Below are 18427 nucleotides of genomic sequence, written 5' to 3' on the forward strand. Positions count from 1 at the left end.
GCCACATCAACATGCTTTTTGCCAAGGTGTCCAAAACAGCCCAAAAAAAAGTGAGAACAATAGGCGTGCAAAAGAGACCCCAATAGTTGTGTAGTTGATATGGCATCACCTGATGGGTTCCTTTTTACAATATTAGTACATTTCTTAACAACTATTGGTACATTTCCTAACAATTGTTGGTACATTTCCTAACAAAAATTGATATTTTTTGTTTCAAACAATAGAGTTTATTTGTTCAATTTTTTGAATAAAAGATATCAACAAATCTCACAACAATTGGTACATGCTTAACTACTGGGTCCTTTCCCCTAGTGACAATCAATTTCTCATTGAATTCTCAAAGATTATGAACATTATAACACTCTAATAACTTTAAAGTTGATCTCCTCCTACTTGAATTAGAAGCTAAAGATAGTATTACGTATCTCCATAAATACTTGAATTAGAAACTATTATTAGTTACTAAATATCTCCACAAAATTAATGGTGATAACTAGACACAAACTAATTTTTCATTTAGAAGAATTTGATACTATGTTGTAGATGACAACGAATAAGAATATCAAGGTTTTTATGGACTCTTGTCTAAGTTTTTTAAGAGCACATGGGATCACATCAAGTGAGACTGTTTCCTTGGAAGCTATGCGAAATGGCTCTTTAGGATATTTCATTAATCAAGGTCTTATCAAACTAATACATAAAGATGAGAATGATGATTCTATGTTAGAATGACAATCATTCACACTTCCTAACACCTCATACAAAATTTGATACTATACTTCAAATAATTGTGAATGATAAAATCATGGCATTGGTGGACCCCCAACTAAGTTCTTTAAGACTTTGTGCAATCAATAATGATAGACCTCTTAAAAGTTGTGGATAAGGTCTTTTTGAACTAATACTCAAAGGTGAGAACTTTGCATTCGAATGGAAACCATTCACACTTCCTAACACCTCATACAAAAATTTGATAATGTGATTCATGTTGGCATTAATAAAGTATTCTACCTAACAAGTTCACCTACTAGTTCCTATTCATATGTTAAGATTACTTAGGTCGTAAGAATTTGTTTTTAGAAATCTTACTTGTCATGAGACCTTATCTTATCTTATCTTATCTTATGCCATTTACTTCTTGTGTCTAAGGTCATTTAATGTTTGTTGTCTCATATGCTATGATTGAGATGCTTGTCATTATCTTATCGAATCATATCTCTCATATTATCTATATAAGCAAGACCCTATATACATTTGTATCATAATAATAATAATAATAATATGTACTATACTTGATCAATTACTTATCATTACACATTATTACATCCATATATAAAGTATAAGATTTTGTACTTGCACATATCCATATTTCAAACAACTCTACTCCATAATCAATCAATCTATTATACATATAATTAACATAAACTTAGCTCAAGCGAAGAATGTGTCGGCAGAAAAATCTTATTGAAATTATGACCGGTCGACGACTACTTGGTTCGACGGTCGAATGTAGTTAATGGTTTTCATTTTTTCTCTGAAGTTGAAAATAGCATACCATGAAAGAGACATTGGCAACGAAGTAGAGAAAATCCACCGTTTTCAATAGATTGACACCATTTAATCAACCTTACTTATCAACACGTAGGTTTGTGTGCAATTATTCTACGTAACACTCGTTTGTCAAGAAAAATGGTTGAGGGAGACCTTTCAGAATGGTTTCAATCCTTTTCTAATAAATCGAAGCAGAAGATACGGATTTCTGTCTACATACATTGAACACAAAAAATTCTGTCTATATACATTGAACGCAAAAATAACTTGTCTGAGTGAAAGGACAGTGAGAGTCCTGATATTACATTTCAGTATGAATAGATGGGCAGTGGGCATGTGTTGTTTGTCTGTCTGGTCTTCAAGTTCCAACGACTATCACGTGGAATCTCTCTTTCAGCTTGGAATTTAAGCCTTTTAAATAAAAAATAAGGGTCTCCTCCCACACATTTTGATTGTTAATGACAATAACAAATACATTAGTTGTAGCCATGTGTTCAAATATGAAATTTTTGAACCAATCCCACCATATAGTTATCAATTATTATAAACATATAGTGTCTTAAGTTAACTGTCTTATTGAAGATAAGAATTTAAACTTTTTAATATGTTTTATAAACTTAAATAGTGTGACTTATCTTTTAAAGAAAATGAATGAACATAATTTAATTTCATATCTATGATGTATATTTACTTAAATTAATTTTATATTTATGTTCAAAATATATTTTATTAAAAAGTAAAAAAGTTAGGTTGTGTGGATATTGGATCTTGTTTTCTTATTAAAGTAAGCTATAAATAAAACCACAAATAATTAACTGGTTGAAAAAAATATTTTAGTAAAACATGAAACACTTCGAGATTATGACTAAATGACTTCTTTGTTCCACATGGAATACCTCCAATTCATTCCAATTGATTAATTGGCTCTATGTTTTGTCCTAAACATATATTTATACTATAGCATACAAAAGATATTGATAACAAAGAAGAGAAAAATTAATTTAAAGAAATAATAATTTTTAATAATCAATCTAAATTGATCAATTAAACAAATCAAATTTTAAATGTATAATGATTGCATCCAATAATATTACAAATACTTATAATAAAAAATATATTTATATCGCATAATTTAATAAAACTAAATATTAAATTTAAATGATAACATGTTCTAACAAACAAAAAGTCACTCATATAAATTTAATAACTATAAATAGTTTTACTTTTCACATAGAGAACAGTCCCCACCCTTTGAATAAGGATATCAAAATGGTTTACAATTAGATCTCGAACGGGAAACGACTACATGTTACCAGAAGATAAATATCTGTCTGCATGAATTGAACGAAAAATTATAAAAATCTGAACGCAAAGAATACTAATATTCCTGGCATTTTATTTCAGTGTGAATATAGATGGTTTATTTTTAACTTAACATGTCACATCTCTCCTTCATGTTAAAATTTAGTTGAATTTTAAATGTTTTCGAGAGCCAAATCGTCAAAATAAGCAACTCTCTCGTTTTTCATTACAATGTTTTTTTAAACAAAGTTGATTACTCTCACTATAAAAATTTACAGAGGTCATATTTACAAAAAAAACAAGCCTAAAATTAATGGTGTTTTTAAAACCGCCAAACTGGAGGGAATATATTAGTCTCGGAAAACATTTTCAATGGTGATTTACAGCTAGAAAGGAGTTTGCTTTAGATGACGTTCGTCAGCGTTGGATTGTCATACTTTAAGTCGGTGACCCACCAAATTTAAATATCATAATATTTCCTTAAAATCACATTTTCATGATGTCATTTACTGCAGATAAAATGCAAGTTTTTTTCAAATTAAGAATTCTCTCCCACACGCTTTCATTGCAAAGGTATGCTCCTATCACACGACATCGAAGATGCATTGCACGTAGACAATATCTTCAAACAAGAAGTTTTTACCAAGCCTACTACATACCCATCAACTACTATAAATACTTGGTATGTAAGCCAGTTATCTCATACCTGGGAAGATGGACTTTAGAGGCAAGATGAAGTTCAGTAGCAAGTCCTTGATGGTTTTACTTGCAGCCTGCATTTTGGCTGCAGTAATGCCCTCTGATGCCACATATCATGCTAGCAATCCTCCTCCAAAGGCATACTACTACAAGTCTCCTCCTCCACCAGTCCACCTGCCATCACCGGTTCCCAAGCCTCCAGTTGTGAAGCCACATCCTCCACCAAAGCCTGTATCTCCTCCCCATTACATTCACAAATCTCCACCCCCACCTGTCCCTAAGATTGCTCCTCCCAAGCCACCTCCAACATTGCCTCCTCGTCACCACAAGCCTCCACCAGTCCATACTCCACCCAAACCATATCATAAGCCCCCTCCTTCACCAGTTTATGCTCCCCCCAAAACTTCTCCTCCCCCCCACCATGAGAAACCACCAAAGACACCAGTATCTTCTCCTCCCCCTCACCATGAGAAACCACCAAAGGCACCAGTATCCCCTCCATATGAGCATAAATCCCCACCTCCTCCAAAGGTGGAAGTGAAGCCCCCTCACCCTCCTATTGTAACTCCTTCCCCACCAAAACCAGTGCCTGTGTACCCACCTCCCCATTCTAAATCCCCCGTCTACCCACCACCTACCCATCACTACTCTAACAAGTCCCCCCCTCCTCCATACTAGTTGATATGGTAAACAACTGATAAGTTACTCAATTCGTTATAAATTTGGTTTCTAGTCGAATTTCTATTTCAGTTAATGGTTAAGAATGTCTTTTACAAATACCAGTTGTCTTACTCTATGTTTACTTACTGCAGGATGCCAACTTGCTATTTGGAAGTTTGAAGATTTGAAGAGGCACTAGTTATATTACAATAACGTAATCAGCTTTAGTCTATGTAGGGCAAAAGCTTATAGAACAATGTAACCACATCTGCATATGGATCTCGAACGTATGCATTATATGTACTACATATTCGATTAAATAAATCATGCCAATGTTTATCTTTATAATGAAGTCTCACAGTGTTTATTTTAGAGTAATTGTGATTTTGTGTTTTCTTTTAAGAGTAAATAAAAGTAATTACTAATACTCCATGATAGTAAAAATAGTTCGGATATGTGTATGGAAATAAAATCCCATTTGGATAAATCTGTGTTAATCAAATGATTGTATGTATAAGCACTATCTGATTCTAACTTAGTCGATTTGGATAAGTTAGTAAGTAATAAACTGTAAATTATATAAAGATAGATGCTAGAGATCAGCATTTCAATGTACAAAAAGTATGCTGTTAGTCATGTGTAGATGAGTGTAATCTTCTTTTATTCTAGAGTAGATTAATGGACTTAAAGAAAAAGTCGTTTTGAAATGAGTGCTATTAGTTAAATAATAGACTTTAGTGAAAATCATTTTGAAATGAATGTCAATTGATAATACTAATTTCAACACAATGATATTTTTTTATTTATATTAAAGAGATAGAAGCATTTTGTTAATTGTTTCAAAAGATCTATTTTTCATTATTAATGAAATTGTGTGCAAGTGATTTTTTTTGTTTGTTTTCATTGTGCTAATGTGCACTACCTGCATATGAAAAGGTGGGGTATGACACATACTAATTTAAAGGGTTGTTGGAGACTACCAATCAAAATATTAGATTTATAAAAAGCAAAGCTTGAATCCCACCTTAATATTCCCTTAAAATTATTTATCCTCTTATCTACTTTTGTTTCTTTTATTCTCTCCATTCACCATTAAATTTTATATTCATCCCCTAATGTGTCCCTTAAACATATGCATTTCACTCTTCTTCTCATGTAATGCTCCAAGCCACACACCAAGGACACTAGTTGATGGAACAACTTTTTTTAAATTTTATATTCATCCCCTAATGTGTCCCTTAAACATATGCATTTCACTCTTCTTCTCATGTAATGCTCCAAGCCACACACCAAGGACACTAGTTGATGGAACAACTTTTTTCTGAAACAACAACCACAACATGTAAATACAACAAGAATATATCACACTATACAACAAGGTGTCCACAAGTGAAATATGAAATACAAATGATCTCACCATTACTACATGAAAGGTGGCATGACACCAATGGAAGACTTATCAATTACATGAAGTGACCACCACAATGCACCCATAAGAGGGGAAATCACATTGAAAAGAAAAGAAGGTACCAATCCACAATTGTACTTTGTCAAAACACAAAACATGAGTAAGGTGAGAGAATCATTAACCTCTAATCCACATCAAGACACATACCAAAGAAAACCACATAGATAATCAAATGTTTGGAGCTAACACAACTCAACTAGATGATTTAACCATCATTTTCAAAATGAGTAGGATGATTGTAAACCTATGTTCACTCCAATGGAAAAAGTTTCTCAACTCTCTCACTTCTAGAAAATCTACCTCAAGTTGATGAGACTCTATATAGGTAGCTTGTTGGAAGTCTGATTTACTTGACTTATACCATACTAGATTTATGTTTTGTTGTTATCTATCTATCTATCTAGGTTTGCACAAGAACCAAAGAAGTGTCATTGGATTGCAATTAAACATGTTTTTGTTGGAACACATTTGCCATTGCACCAGAACATCAACTTGTTAATGTTTGATACAAATGATAGAGATAAACGAATACACAAGAGGTGGTTAGTTCATGTCCTAAATCCGAAGGGGAAACCGGTGATTAGTCCAATAGTTTTGTGATATGTCGGAGGTACACTTGAGTATGGTCTAGATTATAAGAAGAAAAACATATTCTTCTTGTAGGGATATACTAACTTAAACTATGTTGGACCTATTGATGTTAGGAAGTCAACTTCAAGCTATATTTTTCATCTAGTATCTAGTCCTATTTCATGGATAAGTAAGAAGCAACCCGTTGTTTCTCTCTCATCCACTAAGGTTGAATGTTGTGCCACATGAGGAGTTGGGTGCAAGGTGATTTGGTTATGTTGCATTTTAGTTGATATAGAGATTCCTAAAGAAAAAACTACCAATTATTTATTGTGACAATCTAGAGTCTTGAAGCTTGCCAAGAATCAAGTTTTATAGTAAAGAACAAAGCACATTGAGGTTGAGTGTCATTAGATTTGAGATCACGTCATGCACCACCACATTTAGCTCCATAATTGCCCAATGGATTCTTAGATTGCAGATATACTTACCAAGCCTCTTGGTAAGGTAAAATTTGAGTTGTTTTCAAGCACATTTGTAGGAACAATGTAATAAGTTAGTAATACTAGCATAATAAATTGTTCATTCCTTACCATTTCTATTGTTTCTCAATGGTATGTAGTGTATGATTCCACCTCACAAGATAAGAATCCTTTGCAAACACAACACTTGTCACATAGAGAAATCAACAAAGAATAATCTGATCAACACAACCTGAGAATTTGGTATTGATTGCACAAAAAAAATTATTTTACAGTGAACGAATGAGTCCTTATGAAAGGATGAATGAAACAATAGATGCAAAACCCTAATGAAAGATTAAATTAGCTAGTTCCAAGTGCCACAATCATAATGAATGAGACAACTTAAGCCTTTATTAGCCTAATTTTATAAAAGGAAACAACACCTAAGTTTATCTTAAGTGAATAAAGTAATTAAAGGACCTAATTAATTAAATAATTGGATAAAGCATCCTAATTACTTCAACATGTTGGCATATGGACACTCCAATGAGACATTGTATGTGATTGAAGGTTTTGTCATTGATGGCAACCTTGCAATCCTATGGCACCATCAAGACATTATACTGACAAAGCATTATTCAAACAAGACAGTGCACCGACATCAGCAAGATCAATCTACACCGGCACCGGCACAGAAGATGTACACTGGCACAAAAGAAAACAAGTATACCGACACAGAGGCCGACAGGATTTTTGATATGTAATATCTTGTTTATTATTGTAAGCCGACTTGGTAAATTGTAAAATGACTCTTGTATATAAAAGAGATCATTGTAGTCATTTGTAGGATATGGATAGGAAGCATAAATAAATTATAAGGCAGACCTAATGTGCGAATTGTAGGTCAAGGGTATATGTAAAGAATAGAGCAAGAACCGGTACTGAATCTGGCATTGAAGATGCTATTGTAAAGCAGTACAGATCATTGGATTTGTATAATCCTCATTGTAAGTCAGTGTGAATTCTTATTGAGCAGTGTGCTCTAGGCAGTTGGCCTTCCTGCATGTGCAGGCCCCTATTGTCAGGAATATTCTCTTATTGGCCAGTAAGTGAATATTGTGGGTCACAAATCCCATCGAGGTTTTTCCCACACTGGGTTTCCTCGTTAAACATCTTGTGTTATGGTGTTCTTTTCATGTGGATGTTTTTGATTCTGTTATTTACATTAATTCTTGCATACCGGTATACTGTTACTTTATGTTTTGCATGTTCTATTTTAAGAAAATCACATTACCGGTCAGATACTGATTCACCCCCCCCTCTCAGTATCTGTGGGAACCCTAAAAATTGGTATCAGAGCTTGGTCCTATATTTTTAGAAGCTTAACAGCTTGAGGAAGATCTTGACATCGGTAAAGATGGAAAATCTGATGAAGCAACTTGAAGGAGCTCTTACTGACTATGATGCAGAGAAGTTGAAAAATATCAAATTAGAAGATGATTTAAAAGCAGCTCAAGACATTATTCAGGCACTTCAATAAAATCTTACTATTACAAGAAATAAGAGAAGAGAACTTTGTGAAATATTGCAAAATGAGAATGATGAAAAGGAATCACTTAATGATATGATAAGCAAATTGAAACAAGAGATCATGACAACAAAAAATGAAATGCAGGATATGACTATGAGATTTTGCAAAGAGATTGAGGACAGAAAGAAGAATGAAGAAGAATTGACCAGGAGACTAAGTGACGCAGCAAATGAGAACACAAGACTTAGCTATGAAAATGACATGTTGAAGACAGATCTGATGCATACTCAGAATGACTCGAATGAACTAATGAGACCAAAATAAATCTTGGAAAGGGAATTGAAAACTACAAATCAACACAAAGAAAAATTCAAGAAAAGCTCAGAAGAACTTGGTACCTTATTGAAGAATCAAAAACCCAAAGGTGACACTTCTGGAATTGGATTTGAAGTTGGAGAAAGCTCCGGTACTGCAAATACCTAGGATCACAGTAAACCGGTAAGACCTTCTAATACTTACAAATTCAATGGAAAATGCTTTAGCTACAATAAATATGGTCATAGGGCAAATGAATGTAGATCTAGGAATTATCAGAATATCAATCCTCCCACCGGTCAATGCTCCAAATGCAACAAAATTGGTCATAACTCTGAAAATTGCAGAATGAATGTAAGATGTTATGTTTGTGGAAGATTTGGACATTTATCAAATCAATGCAGAACACAAACTAGCATAGGTTATGGGAAAGCTATTCAGAAAAATAATGTAACTTGTTATGCATGTAACAAGATTAGTCATATTGCTAAATTTTGTAGAAGTAAAGGGACACCGGTAGATAACAAAAGTACTAGTTTGAAAGGTAAAGAAAAGGTTGAAGAGGTTAAGCAAGAATTTTCAAAGCAATGGATTAGAAAAATTGATCTAAATATTGGGGATACTCCTCCACCGGTAGAACCAACAAATGCTTCACCGGTAGGACAATGTGATGCTCCACCCGCAGGACAGAGCAATGCTCCATCGGCAGGATGTTCTTCATCAAATTGAAGAAAATTATCTTGAGGGTTTGGCAATCTAATGACACATGTGCTATTATTCCCTCGGTTAGAGAAAAGAAGTTGAAAATCATTCATTACCGGCAAATAAAGTTAAGCTAATACACTACCGGCAAGCAATTAATGTGGTAGGTAGCAGAAAAGACTTTATAAAATAAGGTTTTGGCTCCTTTTCACTTCACCGAACATTCAAACTTTCAGAGAGCGCGAAGATTTCTGAGCTAAGGCATTTTCGAGCAAAGAGGCAAAGCACTTCAGCAATCAATCCATCCAAAGGTAGAAAAAGGTATTTATCATCATGGCATCCTCCTCTGCACCTGAATTCATAGCAAACCCTACAATAGTCGAGGTTATAAAATTCCCTAGGCCCGTGTTTGAGCTAGTTCCCGAGGTAGCTAAGAAAGATGACAATACAGGTGCTTTTTCCCAAATTCCAAAAGGTGTTGTTTATGCAGAAGACCCTAGAATGTATATTCATTGCAAGGTGATGAAGAAATTAAAAACATGTATAAGACTATTATATGTGACAATTCCGGAAATGTGAAACCTGAACATAAAGTTGTTGAAACCCTAGGATTCATTGAAATCCTCTGCATTCCTGAATTTCCCAAGGAAGTGATTAGGATAGTTTTAAGCAGGGTACATGGTTCATTCTTTTGGCTTGATTCAGTCCACAAAATTACAAAGGAAGCTGTGAAAGCAGTAACAGGGTTACCTTCCACCGGTAACAGACCTAACAAGACTAAGAAGGTCTCCAATAACCTAGTAATGAAGTTAACTGGTGCAAAATCCGACAAGAGATCATTGAGGGTTAATGATGTAACCGATACAAATGTGAGATTCATTAGCATGATTTTAGGGTACAAAGCAACTCATGCTAATAGGCTTAACTCAGTTTCCAGTTTATGCATAAAGAGTGCTTATGACATGGTTAAGGACAATGTGAAAATTGATGTTTGCGAATGGTTAAAAGATGAATTGATTTATAACCTAGGCAAAATCAAGAAAGATAAGAAAGGAACCTTTAGATTTGGAAATTTACTTGTATGCTTAATGCTACATATAACCAAACAGGCTCCTGGTATAGGCAACCAAGATTTTGGATTTGACATACCAATAGGAAAACAATTATCAGACTTATTCAACAACATGGGTGAAAACAAAGAAAAGAATATCAATGAGTATTTTCAAGCATTAAAGGTTAGAATGAACAAAAGAATTAAACTATCACAGGAAATTGTCAACAAATACAAGGATGATATATGTTTTGTAATAAAAAAGGATGAGATTTGGATGGAAGCAATCATCCCAAGGACAATCAGGGTAACAGAGATGGGGTATGAAACAGATGACCACATAGTGGAAACTTATGCCAAAGCACTTCTGGAAGCCCCCAATGAACCAAAGGAAGAAGTATTTGGTAGTGCTAAGACCATAGAAAGTCAAATTCAATCTAAGAAGAGAGTGAAAAAGGTTGAGGCATTTGTGAGAAAAGGATCTAGACAAGCAAAAGCCATAAAGGAAGATGTATTAAAGAAAACCGGCATAACTGAAGATGAGTTGGTAGCCCAACAACCTGAAACTCATCCATCACCAGTAGGTACTTCCTCAGAAGGAGATATGCCAACAACTTTTAAAAGAGTTGTTAGGAAAAGAGACCCCTCACCGGCAACCACTCCTTCACCTAGAAGGACAAGACAAAAGCAACAAGCTGTGAGATCTCCGGTCAGAAAGGTCACACCTAAGAAGAAGCTGACCCCCAAAAGGAAGAAAAAGACAAACACTGACTTGGCCCCTCTTGATATATTACTAAATGAGATCACAGAGGAAGGTAAATTCAAAAACATAGGGAAAATCTATGACACCCTATCAGATGATGAGAAAGGACAAGTTGAGGAGAGTGTTATATTACACATGGACATGTATAAAAAGTTTTTGTTACAAGTCTTAAATGAAATTCCCGATGAACTATATAAAAGACTTGAGGCCAGAAGGCAAGGAATAATTGAGCTGGATAAGAAAATTAAAATAGAAAAATTACTTGTAGTATACCCAGTTAACTCACCTAAAGAAATTGATGATCTGATAGCTCAGGCCAACTGGACAATTTTTTCCACTGCACACTGGCAAATTTCACTAATGGCAGGTAGAGTTATAGAGATTTCAGAGGAAACAGAAAATGGTTGGGATATATTCTTGGTTGAAAAAGAAAAACAAGAAGAATATAGGAATCCCAAGCCCATTAAGGTATATCAGAAGGACAAAGGGAAAGGTAAAGTTGGTGGACCACCAAGTCTCAAGATTAGAGACAACTTACCCCCACCTCCTCTAAATACTCCACCGGTAAAAACAACAACTATTCAAGATCAACCGACAACTGAGAGTATGGATACAGAGGATAATAATCCTAATCCTAAAGTCCTATATACTATGCATGTTGATACTCAGAAGATCAACATAGTGGTAGATAAGGATACAACAGATAAATCAGGTATATCCAAAGAGCCTCTGGTAACAGGAAACATAGAGCAACCGACAACAGATACAAAGAAAAAGATGGAATCTGAAACACAAATAGAGCAACCAACAGAGCTAAAGGCTTCAGAACAGATGCCATCGGTAAGAAATGATGCAGGAAAACCAGTGCTTAAAGAGATGGAGACACAAACAGACCTACCGGAGGTCAATACTAGCATGGTCACTTCCACCGACACTCAGTTTGTTGGGTCACCATCAAATGTGACTGAGGTATTACTTGAATCTATCAAGAAAATAACTGATTATAGCTCACAAGCTTATAAAGCAATAGATGATTCAATTCCATTTTTGAAATCAATAGCTCCTAATTGTAATATAGACAATAAAGATTCTTTAGGCCAGTTGGATACACTTTGTAAATATATTTCTAGAAATTTTGAGCAAACAAAGGTAGAATTTGTAAAGGAAATTGTAGAAAAAGAGAAACAAAAATTCTTTGAGGAAGGAATAAAGAAGTGTAACAGGGAATTTGACACACTTCTACCAGAACTATGTAATTTATTGAAAGAGTACAAAACTCTGTACAAAGACACCTATAAGACAAACTTTTTGACCATAGATGTAGACAAAAAGATGAGCAAGGTACAGGTAGAGATCAATAAACTTGCAGATAATTTTGTTAACTCACCTGATACATTATCAGTTTTTGAGGAAAAGATAACAAATTTTGAGGAAGAAGTACTCAAATTGGAAAGAGAAAAAGAGAAAATAATAAACAAGGCAAAACTCTTGAGATCTAAACTAAGTCCAAGATTGAACTATTTAGCATCTCTGTGGAAGGAAATCTCAGAGGCACTAACACAGGGAAGCAAAACACCGGTAGAGCACTTGTAGTATCTCACTGGTATAGTAAACAGAACTGAGACAACAATAAAAGATAGTAAGAAGTTTATGGATGGCATAAACTTAATTTTGGGAGATCTTCTTAAGATAATAACTACCCAACTACAAGGTTGAGGTTATGGATTGGTACAACTACAAACTCTACTAACCTTTGTCATTGATGCCAAAGGGGGAGTAGTAGAATGAGAAAATTAAAAAACACAGGGATCATATGCTCAGGGGGAGCTCTCACATTTTTGGTAACATTTTTGGTCTACACATTTTTGGATATCTTTTTTTTTGAAATTTCTCATGAGTGTTGCCATCAATGCCAAAGGGAGAGATTGTTGGCATATGGACACTCCAATGAGACATTGTATGTGATTGAAGGTTTTGTCATTGATGGCAACCTTGCAATCCTATGGCACTGGCAAGGCATTATACCAGCAAAGCATTATTCAAATAAGATAGTGCATCAGCATCAGCAAGATCAATCTACACTGGCACCGACACAGAAGATGTACACTGGCACAGAGGCCGACAGGATTTTTGATATGTAATATCTTGTTTATTATTGTAAGTTGACTTGGCAAATTGTAAAATGACTCTTGTATATAAAAGAGATCATTGTAGTCATTTGTAGGATATGGATAGGAAGCAAAAAGAAAATTATAAGGCAGACCTAATATGCGAATTGTAGGTCAAGGGTATATGTAAAGAACAGAGCAAGAACCGGTACTGAATCTGGCATTGAAGATGCTATTGTAAAGCAGTACAGATCATTGGATTTGCATAATCCTCATTGTAAGTCAGTGTGACTTCTTATTGAGCAGTGTGCTCTAGGCAGTTGGCCTTCCTGCATGTGCAGGCCCCTATTGTAAGTAATATTCTCTTATTGGCCAGTAAGTGAATATTGTGGGTTACAAATCCCACCGAGGTTTTTCCCACACTGGGTTTCCTCGTTAAACATCTTGTGTTATGGTGTTCTTTTCATGTGGATGTTTTTGATTCTGTTATTTACATTAATTCTTGCATACCGGTATACTGTTACTTTATGTTCTGCATGTTCTATTTTAAGAAAATCACATTACCGGTCTGATACTAATTCACCCCCCTCTCAGTATCTGTGGGAACCCTAACACAACAATAGCTAGATTTGAATGACAAATAAATTATCCTCTCCAATTTTAAGAGTTTTAACATATAATATTAAATATATATTTATAATTTTCTTATATTAAAATGTATTCAATAGGAAGACTATAGTGTGGAAGCATAAATCTCACATTAAATTAATATATAGATTTAAATGTTTATCTTGAATGAGCACCATCATTATTTATTTATCTATAAAGGTTGAGAGGCATTCTACAATTGAATATTTGTGTGAACACATGTACATAATTATTTTTTGTGATTTAAGTTGACATTCATTTAATTATTTGAGATGTTTTATTGTTAGTCACAAATTGTAGGATGCCATGATAGAATGTAGTGGAATATTGAGCGAATGATAATAAACATTACGATAGTTATGGTTGAATAGCCACAAATTTGTTCAGCGTCATTTATTACGAAAAGAGTGCTCTAGCTTCATTCTTGAGGTAGTGATCAAGTATAGTGGAGTATTTAGGAAGAGAGCATACTTGGGCTCAATGAGAGATTTAATAATGGGTCACAAGAGAAATAAAGTGAGCTACAAGGCATACAAAGTGGACAATCACAATTTTCTTGTACCTATAAAGTGGAACCCCTCTTCTCTTCACTGTAAAATTGCTCTATAACAATTTTTCCATGTCAATATGCTAGTGCATGATTCCATTATTTCATAATTGATACTAACAAATCCTTTAAAAAATTATTTCTATAAATAATCTTTTCAATATTTATAGTCCCACATCCATTCATTATAGGAAGCACTCATTTGACCGTGCATGATAATACCTGCATGTTGATTATTTAAAGAAACATTTTACAAGTCTTATGTTGGATATAATATAAAAGAAAAATGATAGCCAATGAGTGTTAATTGTAAACCATCTTAATACACCAAATATATATTATTTGCCTCATAAAATGACAAAATTCATTTCTCATATCTTGGTCATACAATTGAATATTGTATATTTTCTATTTTTTTTTCTATTTTGAATTAATTATGATTTAGTTTATATATATATATATATATATAGTTTATGTTTTTATAATGCATCACAATTTTTCTTTCAAAAAGATAACTCTTGACATTATATATGTATGTATGTATGTGTGTGTGTGTGTGTGTGTGTGTGTGTGTGTGTGTGTGTGTGTGTGTGTGTGTGTGTGTGTGTGTGTGTGTGTGTGTGAATGTATGTATGTATGTATGTATGCATGCATGCATAGATACCATAACACAATCACTTTAAAATCATTGACACACCACTTATATCTACTCATCATTTTCAAGCTATTAAGGATCTCTCTTAATAAAAATGGTCTACATTAGATGAATTTTAATAAATAGGTGTTAGTACTATAACACTAAATCAGAATTATTTGTAAACTATTTTTTTATTAAGAAAAGTTGGAAAGTAAATACATAAAAGAACAACAGTCCAAATATTTGAAACTGCAATAAGAAGAACAACTATCAAACACAAATGATCACAGGAAACCTAATATCTTCCCACACAAAGCTATTACAATCAACAAAAACACTATTGATACGAAGGACACACTATTATACAAAAACAACAACATTTGGAGGCTGCATACTCTTATTATTTATTTATGTTTCTATTTTCTTATTTATGATGCAAGATTAAGGAACTTTTTACAAATAAAATTCAAGTTATAATAATGATAAATGGATCATGTAAATTTGAATAATAAAATCTAATCTATTTTTATGAAAGACACTATTATACAAAAACCGAACATTTAGAGATTGAATACTCATTATTATTTATTTATGTATTATGCAATATTAATGAACTTTTTGCAAATGAAGTTGAAACCAAATAAATATAATAAATGGATTTAAGGTTGAATGAAATTCAACACATTATTAAAATTCAATTATAATAATGCTAAATGAATGTAAACTTTAATAATCAAATCTAATTTACTTATACTTATTTTATCCATGTATTCATGATGTGACTCGAGAACTCAAACTTTAATTATGTATATTTAGAAAACACTACACACATCTTGTAATAGATTATTAATTATTTTATATAATGTAAGTGTTCAAACACACATATTAAAACTCAAAATATAATTAATTTTAATAACAAAAATTCAAAATCAGATTCATGAAAAGAATAAGTTAAGAACTTATTATTATATTATAAAATAATACACTTACATTTTATAAAATTGGTTTAATGACAAATTTAATATAAAAAACTATAATATCAATAGATGCTTAGTTTGTTGTTAAATTTGAATGGTTCTTAATGAATCTTGTTCAGTATAGTTGAAGGGAGAATTATACTTTAAGTGAATTTCGTAAATGGATACTCTTCCATCTTCGACTCTTAGAAAAAGAAGCTTCAGTCTAAAGATTCTACTTTGTATGAAAAAATCAATAACAAAATTTTATAAATATTAAAAATATTTAATTTGATTTTCTGTGAAAGGTAAAATTATTTTAGTTGTACGCTTTAGTACGCAGGGTACCGATTTTCCCCATCATACGCGGTTTCACATCACTCTAGGAGAATCACGATTTGCCTCCACCGTTACTTAAAACAGGCCATAAATGATTATTTGGTCGAATAAACCATCTTAGTGAAACACTATGAAATTAAGAGCGAATGACTTGGTCGTTCCAACTCAATCTAATCACTAGTCTCTTGATTACCTCCATGTTTTGTCCCATTTGTACTGTTATGCTTTACCGAAAAATAGTATACCAAGACAAAGACATTGACAATGAAGGAAACAAAACTTAATTTAAGGAAACTGACCATTTTCAATAGTTTAGTATAAATTAATCAACTAAACATGTGGAGAGCAGCGAGTCAACATATATAACTCTCTAGTTTCCCATTATAAAAATTGCCATAGGCCACATTTGCCAAAAGTAATAGACGGTGATTAGAAAAATGCCAAGTTGGAGGGGAACCATCTACATTAATTAGGTTTGGAGAACATTTTCAATTGTGATTTACAGCTAGAAAGGAGATTACTCTCTAGTTTTTTTTCAAACTTAAAAGTTTTCTCCCACGCGCTTTGATTATTAAACAAATCCCCCTCCGACACGAGAGCGAAGGATGCATTACACGTAGCCAATCTGTTCAAACAAGAAGCTTCAACCAAGCCTACTGCATAGCCATCAACTACTATAAATACTTGGTATGTGAACCAGTTATCTCAGACCAGGGAAGATGGACTCGAGAGGAAAGATGAACTTCAGCAGCATGTCTTTGGTGGTTTTAATTTCAGCCTGTGTTTTGGTAGCAGTAATGCCATCTGATGCCACATACCATACTAGCAATCCTCCCCCAAAGGCTTACTACTACAAGTCTCCTCCTCCACCTGTCCACCTGCCATCACCAGTTCCCAAGACTCCAGTTGTGAAGCCACATCCTCCTCCAAAGCCTGTATCTCCTCCCCATTACATTTACAAATCACCACCTCCACCTGTCCCTAAGATTGCTCCTCCCAAGCCAACTCCAACATTTCCTCCTCCTTCACCAGTCCACACTCCACCCAAACCATATCATCATATGCCTCCTCCTTCACCAGTTTACACTCCCCCCAAAACATCTCCTCCCCCTCACCATGAGAAGCCACCAAAGGCACCAGTATCTCCTCCATATGAACATAAATCCCCACCTCCTCCAAAGGTGGAAATTAAACCTCCTCAACCTCCAGTTGTAACTCCTTCCCCACCCAAGGCAGTGCCCGTGTACCCACCTCCCCATTCTAAATCCCCAGTCTACCCACCACCCACTCATCACTACTCTTACAAGTCTCCTCCTCCTCCATACTAGGCGATCTACTAAACAGCTGATAAGGTATCCAATTCATTGGAGATTTGGGTTCTTTTTTGTAATTCTATTACAATTAATAGTCACTTTCTTTTTTTACATATGTGGGAATTTGATCCTTAAATACCACTTCTCACATTCTCTATTGTTTACTCACTGCAGGATGCCAGCTTCGCTGGACTAGTTTTAGTACAATAACGGATTCAGCTGTAGTCTGTAAAAGACAATCGCTTGCAGCACAATGTAATCACATTGATCTGCATACAGACCTCGATTGTTAATCATCGATTATATATGCTACATTTCGATATAATAAAGCATCCTAGCGTATTTATATGAATCTATGCTAATTAGATAAATGTGTCCAATTTAATTTGTAACAGTTGGGAATTGACAGATATCTTTAAAATAAAATGAAGATAGGTGTATTCCAATTTAATTTGCACAGTTGGGAATTGACTGATATCTTCAAAACAAAATGAAGAAGATATGTGTATTTGATTTTCAAATTGTGGATGAAATATGAATATTAATGATGTACTATCTGTTTTTTAATATCAAAAAATTGATTTTATCAAGATATACGTTATCTCAAAATTTGCACAAATTTGAATCTTGGATCAATCTTGAGTAGCTCAAAACTTACCTTTGATGGTTGGATCTAATTTGATAGACTAGATTTAAAAAAAAATCATCTCACAATAATTTACAATATCTAAATTTTTCGAAGGATAAGCAATATTTAGAAATACTTTAAAAGAAGCTATAAAATTACGAGAAAATCCTTGCTG

At 33.7% G+C, this 18427-nt stretch overlaps 2 protein-coding genes across 2 annotated transcripts; both read left to right on the forward strand.

Annotated features, from left to right (window-relative positions):
- Positions 1-3534: 3534 nt before the first annotated feature.
- LOC131028501 (extensin-like) lies at positions 3535-4564 on the forward strand. The gene is made up of 2 exons (XM_057958782.2): positions 3535-4238; positions 4365-4564. The coding sequence occupies exon 1, from the start codon at positions 3568-3570 to the stop codon at positions 4228-4230; it is 663 nt and encodes a 220-aa protein (XP_057814765.2). The 5' UTR covers positions 3535-3567; the 3' UTR covers positions 4231-4238; positions 4365-4564.
- Positions 4565-17004: 12440 nt separating this feature from the next.
- Positions 17005-17976, forward strand: LOC131028502 (extensin). The gene is made up of 2 exons (XM_057958783.2): positions 17005-17663; positions 17799-17976. The coding sequence occupies exon 1, from the start codon at positions 17031-17033 to the stop codon at positions 17637-17639; it is 609 nt and encodes a 202-aa protein (XP_057814766.1). The 5' UTR covers positions 17005-17030; the 3' UTR covers positions 17640-17663; positions 17799-17976.
- Positions 17977-18427: the final 451 nt, after the last annotated feature.

Source organism: Cryptomeria japonica, chromosome 8 (genome assembly GCF_030272615.1).
Source record: "Cryptomeria japonica chromosome 8, Sugi_1.0, whole genome shotgun sequence".
Lineage (NCBI taxonomy): Eukaryota > Viridiplantae > Streptophyta > Pinopsida > Cupressales > Cupressaceae > Cryptomeria > Cryptomeria japonica.